Below are 7,500 nucleotides of genomic sequence, written 5' to 3' on the forward strand. Positions count from 1 at the left end.
GCCCCCTTTGGCCAAAAACAATAAACAAAATAAAATAAATATGTATATAGAGACATACTGTAATAAGTTAAAGTAAATAATGAATATTAAAAACCAACTACAAACAAAACATTCCAAAAAATAAAAATGTACTAAAAGCTTACCTTTTTTGTATTAGTATAGTATGTATGTATTATTAATGTTGTAAATACAAATCTGTATATATCTACAAAAGGTGCTCCTAAAGAGGCATTTTTCTCAGGTCTCAAGAAGGTAACAAATACAAGAATGTGTGTGTGTGTTCTTGTATTTCTAACATTCTTGAGACATCCACAAGGAAAAGTACCGTCCATATGTGAGGACCCGTGAATAAATATGTATATAGAGACATACTGTAATAACTTGAATTAATAATGAAGATTGAAAATCAATTACAAACAAAAAAATTAATTAAAAGCTTACCTTTTTTATATTTGCACAGTTTGTATATATTATTAATGTTGTAAATACTACCCCGCCTTCCGCCCGAATGCAGCTGAGATAGGCTCCAGCACCCCCTGCGACCCCAGAAGGGACAAGCGGTAGAAAATAGATGGATGGATGGATGGATGTTGTAAATACGAATCTTTATATATCTAGAAAGGCATTTTTCTGAGGTCCCAGGAAGGTATCAAATACAAGAATAGGTGTGTGTGTGTGTATTATCTTGTATTTCTACCCTTCTTGAGACATCAATAAGGAAAAGTACCTTCCATATTAATAAAAAAAAATAAAAAAAATATGTATATAGAGACATACTGTAATAATTTGAAGTAAATAGTGAAGATTAAAAATCAATTACAAAAAAACAAAACAAAAATTAACTAAAAGCTTAGCTTTTTTATATTTGCACAGTATGTACGTATTATTAGTGTTGTAAATACGAATCTTTATATATATCTAGAAAGGCATTTTTCTGAGGTCTCAAGAAGGTAACAAATACAAAAATGTGTGTGTGCGTGTGTATTTTCTTGTATTTCTACTTTCTTGAGACGTCAACAAGGAATAAGTACCTTCCATATTAATTTAAAAAATAAAATAAATATGTATATAGAAACATACTGTAATAACTTGAAGTAAATAATGAAGATTAAAAATCAATTACAAACAAAAAAAACTAAAAAAATAATTAACTAAAAGCTCACCTTTTTGTTGCACAGTATGTATATATTATTAATGTTGTAAATACAAATTTTTATATATCGAGAAAGGCATTTTTCTGAGGTCTCAAGAAGGTAACAAATACAAGAATGTGTGTGTGTATTTTCTTGTATTTCTACCTTCTTGAGACGTCAACAAGGAAAAGTACCTTCCGTCAGTCTACCCCAGGGCAGCTGTGGCTACGAAAGTAGCTTACCACCACCAGGTGTGAATGAATGACGGGTTTTTAACATGTAAAGCGACTTTGGGTACTTAGAAAAGCGCTATATAAATCCCAGGTATTATTATATTAATTTGAAAAATAAAATAAATATGTATATAGAAACACACTGTAATAACTTGTAGTAAATAATGAAGATTAAAAATCAATTACAAAAAAAAAAAAAAAATAAATTATTAACTAAAAGCATACCTTTTTTATATTTGCACAGTATGTATATATTATTAACGTTGTAAATACGAATCTTTATATATCCAGAAAGGCATTTTTATGAGGTCTCAAGAAGGTGACAAATACAAGAATGTGTGTGTGTGTATTTTCTTGTATTTCTACCTTCTTGAGACGTCAACAAGGAATAAGTACCTTCCATATTAACTTAAAAAATCAAATAAATATGTATATAGAGACATACTGTAACAACTTGAAGTAAATAATGAAGATTAAAAATCAATTACAAACAAAAAAAACTAAAAAAATAATTAACTAAAAGCATACCTTTTTTATATTTGCACAGTATGTATATATTATTAACGTTGTAAATACGAATCGTTATATATCTAGAAAGGCATTTTTATGAGATCTCAAGAAGGTAGCAAATACAAGAATGTGTGTGTGTGTTTTCTTGTATTTCTACCCTTCTTGAGACATCAACAAGGAATAAGTACCTTCCATATTAATTTAAAAAATAAAATAAATATGTATATAGAGACATACTGTAATAACTTGAAGTAAATAGTGAAGATTAAAAATCAATTACAAACAAAAAAAACTAAAAAAATAATTAACTAAAAGCATACCTTTTTTATATTTGCACCGTATGTATATATTATTAATGTTGTAAATACAAATCTTTATATATCTAGAAAGGCATTTTTGTGAGGTCTCAAGAAGGTAACAAATACAAGAATGTGTGCGTGTGTAATTTCTTGTATTTCTACCTTCTTGAGGTCAACAAGGATAAGTACCTTCCATATTAACTTAAAAAATAAAATAAATATGTATATAGAGACATACTGTAATAACTTGAAGTAAATAATGAAGATTAAAAATCAATTACAAACAAAAAAAACAAAAAAAATTATTAACTAAAAGCTTACCTTTTTTATATTTGCACAGTATGTATATATTATTAATGTTGTAAATACAAATCTTTATATATCGAGAAAGGCATTTTTCTGAGGTCTCAAGAAGGTAGCAAATACAAGAATGTGTCTGTGTGTTTTCTTGTATGTCTACCCTTCTTGAGACATCAACAAGGAAAAGTACCTTCCATATTAATTTAAAAAAATAAAATAAATATGCATATAAAGACATACTGTAATAACTTGAAGTAAATAATGAAGATTAAAAATCAATTACAAACAAAAAATTCAAAACAAAAAAAAATACTTAAAGCTTACCTTTATTTGCATAGTATGTATACATTATTAATGTTGTTAATACGAATCTTTATATATCGAGAAAGGCATTTTTTTGAGGTCTCAAGAAGGTAGCAAATACAAGAATGTGTGTGTGTGTTTTCTTGTATTTCTACCCTTCTTGAGACGTCAACAAGGAAAAGTACCTTCCATATTAATTAATTTTTTTAAAATAAATATGTATATAGAGACATACTGTAATAACTTGAAGTAAATAATGAAGATTAAAAAAATAAATAAAAGTAAAAAATACTTAAAGCTTACCTTTATTTGCATAGTATGTATATATTACTAATTTTGTAAATACACATCTTTATATATCTAGAAAGGCTGGTCCTAAAGAGGTAAGCATTTTTCTCAGGTCCCAAGAAGGTCAGAACTACATGAATGTGTGTGAAGCTGAAAATCCAAGCATTGATGTGTGGGTGCAAGAGTATTTTCCTCCAAAACGCTGCAGCCAATTTGTGCATGTGTGTGTGTGTGTGTGTGTGTGTGTGTGTGTGTGTGTGTGTGTGTGTGTGTGTGTGTGTGTGTGTGCGTGTTTGTGTGTGCGTGTTTGTGTGCGTGCGTGTGTGTGTGTGTGTGTGCGTGTTTGTGTGTGCTATGTTACATAATTCAACTCACACACTCCTCCTCTTGCACCAAATGAACTAGTTTCTGCAGCATTTCATCCAGCGCCCTGAGGAGGTAGAAACAAAAGGAGGGGAAACATGTAACATAACATAACGTAACGTAACAAATGGTCACCCGTCTGCGCCGCTCGTCTCCGGCGAGGTCCGTACCTGCCCTTGGCGTTAAAGTTCCTCCCCAGCATCAGGTGTTTGAGGGAGGGGTGTCTGGAGAACGCAGGGAGGACGGCAAGCAGGTCGGAATCCAAGCCTGCAAACACCATTTTTTTTTAAAACTGAGCCCTAAGAAGCTAATTTAGCAAAAAGAAGTCAACAACACCCCCATATATTGTACTGGTTTTGAAGGTGAAAACTACTGAAAAGGCCCCCACATCCTTTTGATTTGTCAGACTTCGGTCCTCAGTGGAAAACGTTTGGGAACACCCGTGTAAAAGGGTCAATATATATACATTTAATTGTACTTGAAAACACAAACAAAACAAAGGTTTGTAAAGTTTGTGCTGCAGTTTAGTTGTCCATCTTCTTCCGCTTATCCGAGGTCTGGTGGCGGGGGCAGCAGCCTAAGCAGGGAAGCCCAGACTTCCCTCTCCCCAGCCACTTTGTCCAGCTCTTCCCGGGGGATCCCGAGGCGTTCCCAGGCCAGCCGGGAGACATAGTCTTCCCAACGTGTCCTGGGTCTTCCCCGTGGCCTCCTACCGGTCGGCCGTGCCCTAGACACCTCCCTAGGGAGGTGTTCGGGTGGCATCCTGACTAGATGCCCGAACCACCTCATCTCGCTCCTCTCCATGTGGAGGAGCAGCGGCTTTACTTTGAGCTCCCCCCGGATGACCAAGCTTCTCACCCTATCTCTAAGGGAGAGCCCCGCCACCCGGCGGAGGAAACTCCTCATTTTGGCCGCTTGTACCCGTGATCTTGTCCTTTCGGTCATAACCCAAAGCTCATGACCATAGGTGAGGATGGGAACGTAGATCGACCGGTAAATTGAGAGCTTTGCCTTCCGGCTCAGCTCCTTCTTCACCACAATGGATCGATACAGCGTCCGCATTACTGAAGACGCCACACCGATCCGCCTGTCGATCTCACCATCCACTCTTCCCTCACTCGTGAACAAGACTCAGAGGTACTTGAACTCCTCCACTTGGGGCAGGGTATCCTCCGCATCCCGGAGATGGCACTCCACCCTTTTACGGGCGAGAACCATGGAGGTGCTGATTCTCGTCCCAGTCGCTTCACACTCAGCTGCGAACCGATCCAGTGAGAGCTGAAGATCTTGGCCAGATGAAGCCATCAGGACCACATCATCTGCAAAAAGCAGAGACCTAATCCTGCATCCACCAAACCGGATCCCCTCAACGCCTTGACTGCGCCTAGAAATTCTGTCCGTAAAAGTTATGAACAGAATCTGTGACAAAGGGCAGCCTTGGCGGGGTCCAACCCTCACTGGAAACGTGTCCGACTTACTGCCGGCAATGCGGACCAAGCTCTGACACTGATCATACAGGGAGCGGACCGCCACAATCAGACAGTCCGATACCCCATATCCCATAGTTTAGTTGTAAACCTTTTATAGTCAACTTCCTCAAGTCTTAAAACATGTAGACGGAAGACAAGTGTGTGTCCTTACCATTGTCTGAGATATCCAAAGTCCCAACACAGGAAACTCTTGGAAAAAGTTCTTGGATAACACCGGCGCCTGCAGACCTCAACTGTCACAGACGTTTGGAGGAACAAGAGGGAAGGTCAATGGACAAGACGATGAGTGAACGTAGCCAAAGCAAGACATGATGGGTGTACCTCACAGCCGCTGATGTCCAACTGCAGATCGCTGATATGAGGGTTGTTGGACAGGCCTAAGAACAGAGCCCTGACGGAATAACAATGACACTGCATGAGAACGAGAAGAGGTGAGTTTATAGATACGAGAAAGTAAAAGTCCAGCGGTCCCAACAAAGGAAAATTGGAAAAGCCTTTGACGATGTGACAATAGGACTGTCCATGTGTAAAAATGAAGTATACATATCATAATCGGAATCAGAATAGTTTTTATTGCCGTTGTTTGAGAACGGGTTCTGTTGCGTCGGACCAGTTCTTCCTCCAAGGGAATCCAAGTTGCTGGTCAATCCCAAGTTCTTTCAATGACATATATGCTGAGTAAGAAGGACCATCAAGACAGAACTGGAATATTTTCACGTTTTACTGAAGCTTTAGGAGTTCAACATAACCGATACATTCATATCGGCTGCTCTAGTTGATCTGGCATTCCAAGGGGAAAACCAACTTCTTCTCACACAAAGACAACCCCCATCTCCCACTCGCACGCACCACTAATAAGAAACCAATGGGGGAGGTCTTTACATTCCAAGGGAGAGAGACACAAAACAGACAATCTGAAGACAAAGAGAGACTGGTAGAGTACACAAAGGAAAAGTACTAGATACTCTAAACATGGCTATGTAAAAAGAAAGAACTCTGCATCCTTTCACAGTTCACAAACTAGGAATTTTACTTAGTGCAATCGTGCAACATAAAACACATAACAGAATAGAATAACATGAGCTGTAACTGAGCTATCAGATCTTGTTATTGTTCATGTGCCTGATGGCCGAGGGGAATAAACTGTTCAGGTGGCGGGAGATGTGGGTCTGGATGGACCGTAGTCTCCTGCCTGAGGGGAGAGGGGAGAATAGTTTGTGTCCAGGGTGAGAAGAGTCAGCTGTGATCCGACCCACATGCCTCCTGGTCCTGGAGGAGAACAGGTCCTGGAGGGATGGGAGTTTGCAGCCAATAACCTTCTCAGCAGCACGTACGATGCGCTGCAGTCGATGCTTGTCCCGTACTGTGGCGCCGGGGAACCACACGGTGATGGAGGAGGTGAGGATGGACTCGATGATGGCTGAGTAGAACTGCACCAGCATCTCGGTCGGCACCTTAAGTTTCCTCAGCTGCCGCAGGAAGTACATCCTCTGCTGGGCGTTCTAGATGAGGGAGCTGATGGTCGGCTCCCACTTGAGGTCCTGGGTGGTGGTGGTGCCCAAGAAACGGAAGGAGTCCACAATGGAGACGGGGTTGGGAGAGTCAATCAGGGTGAGGGGGGGATGGTGGGGCTGTGACTTTCCTGAAGTCCAAGATCATTGCCACTGTTTTCTGGGCGTTCAGCTCCAGGTTGTCGAAGCTGCACCAGGACGCCAGCCGGTCCACCTCTCTCCTGTCGGCGGACTCGTCACCATCCGAGATGAGGTAAGATGGTGTTGAAGGCAGAGCTGAAGTCCACAAATAGGATCCTGGCGTATGTTCCTGGGGAGTCCAGATGCTCCAGGATGAAGTGGAGGACCAGGTTCACTGCATCAGCCACAGACCTGTTGGCTCTGTAGGCGAACTGCAGTGGGTCCAGGAGGGGGGCGGTGATGTCCTTGAGGTGGGGCAGGACCAAGCGCTCAAAGGACTTCATGACCGCAGACGTCAGCGCCACCGGCCTGTAGTCATTAAGTCCTGTGATCCGGGCTTTCTAGGGGACAGGGACAATGGTGGAGGTCTTGAAGCAAGAGGACACGCGCCATAGCTCCAGAGAGGTGTTAAAAATGTCAGTGAAGACAGGAGCCACCTGATCCGCGCAGTGTCTCAAGGTGGAGGGGTAGACACCATCTGGCCCGGGGGCCTTCCGCGTGTTCAGCTTCAAAAACTGCCAGCATACATCCTCCTCTCGGATGGAGAGGGCCTTTGATGAAGTCCTGTGATGTTCTTGGAGTCCTTTGATGTCCTTGGAGTCCTTTAATGAAGTGCTGGCATTGGTGGGGGGTGGGAGCAAAGTTTTGATGAGCTGAAGGCCGTTCGTGACGACAGTAATGTGTGTTGAGGCCCTGAGCGAGAGTCCGGTCATTCAGGGCCTGGGAGGCTTTGGGCTTATAGTTCGTAAGGGCCCTTAGTCCTCTCCACACGGCTGCAGAGTCATTGGAGCGGAACTGTTCCTGTAGACGGTTAGAGTACACAGATTTAGCTTTCTCCACTTCCCTGTTGAAGTGGTACTTCGCTTCTCTGTAGGTACTCCGGTCCCTGC

The 7,500-nt window shown here is 40.9% G+C and overlaps 1 protein-coding gene across 1 annotated transcript in view; it reads right to left on the reverse strand.

The window, feature by feature from the left end:
- LOC133664314 (capping protein, Arp2/3 and myosin-I linker protein 3-like) overlaps positions 1–7,500 on the reverse strand; it is a 143,592-nt gene that overhangs the window by 19,431 nt on the left and 116,661 nt on the right. The window contains 4 exon segments of the mRNA XM_062068820.1: positions 3,442–3,496; positions 3,600–3,696; positions 5,071–5,152; positions 5,241–5,310. Coding sequence (XP_061924804.1) covers positions 3,442–3,496; positions 3,600–3,696; positions 5,071–5,152; positions 5,241–5,310 — 304 coding nt within the window.

The sequence above is a fragment of the Entelurus aequoreus genome, linkage group LG14, assembly GCF_033978785.1.
Source record: "Entelurus aequoreus isolate RoL-2023_Sb linkage group LG14, RoL_Eaeq_v1.1, whole genome shotgun sequence".
Taxonomy (NCBI): Eukaryota; Metazoa; Chordata; class Actinopteri; order Syngnathiformes; family Syngnathidae; genus Entelurus; species Entelurus aequoreus.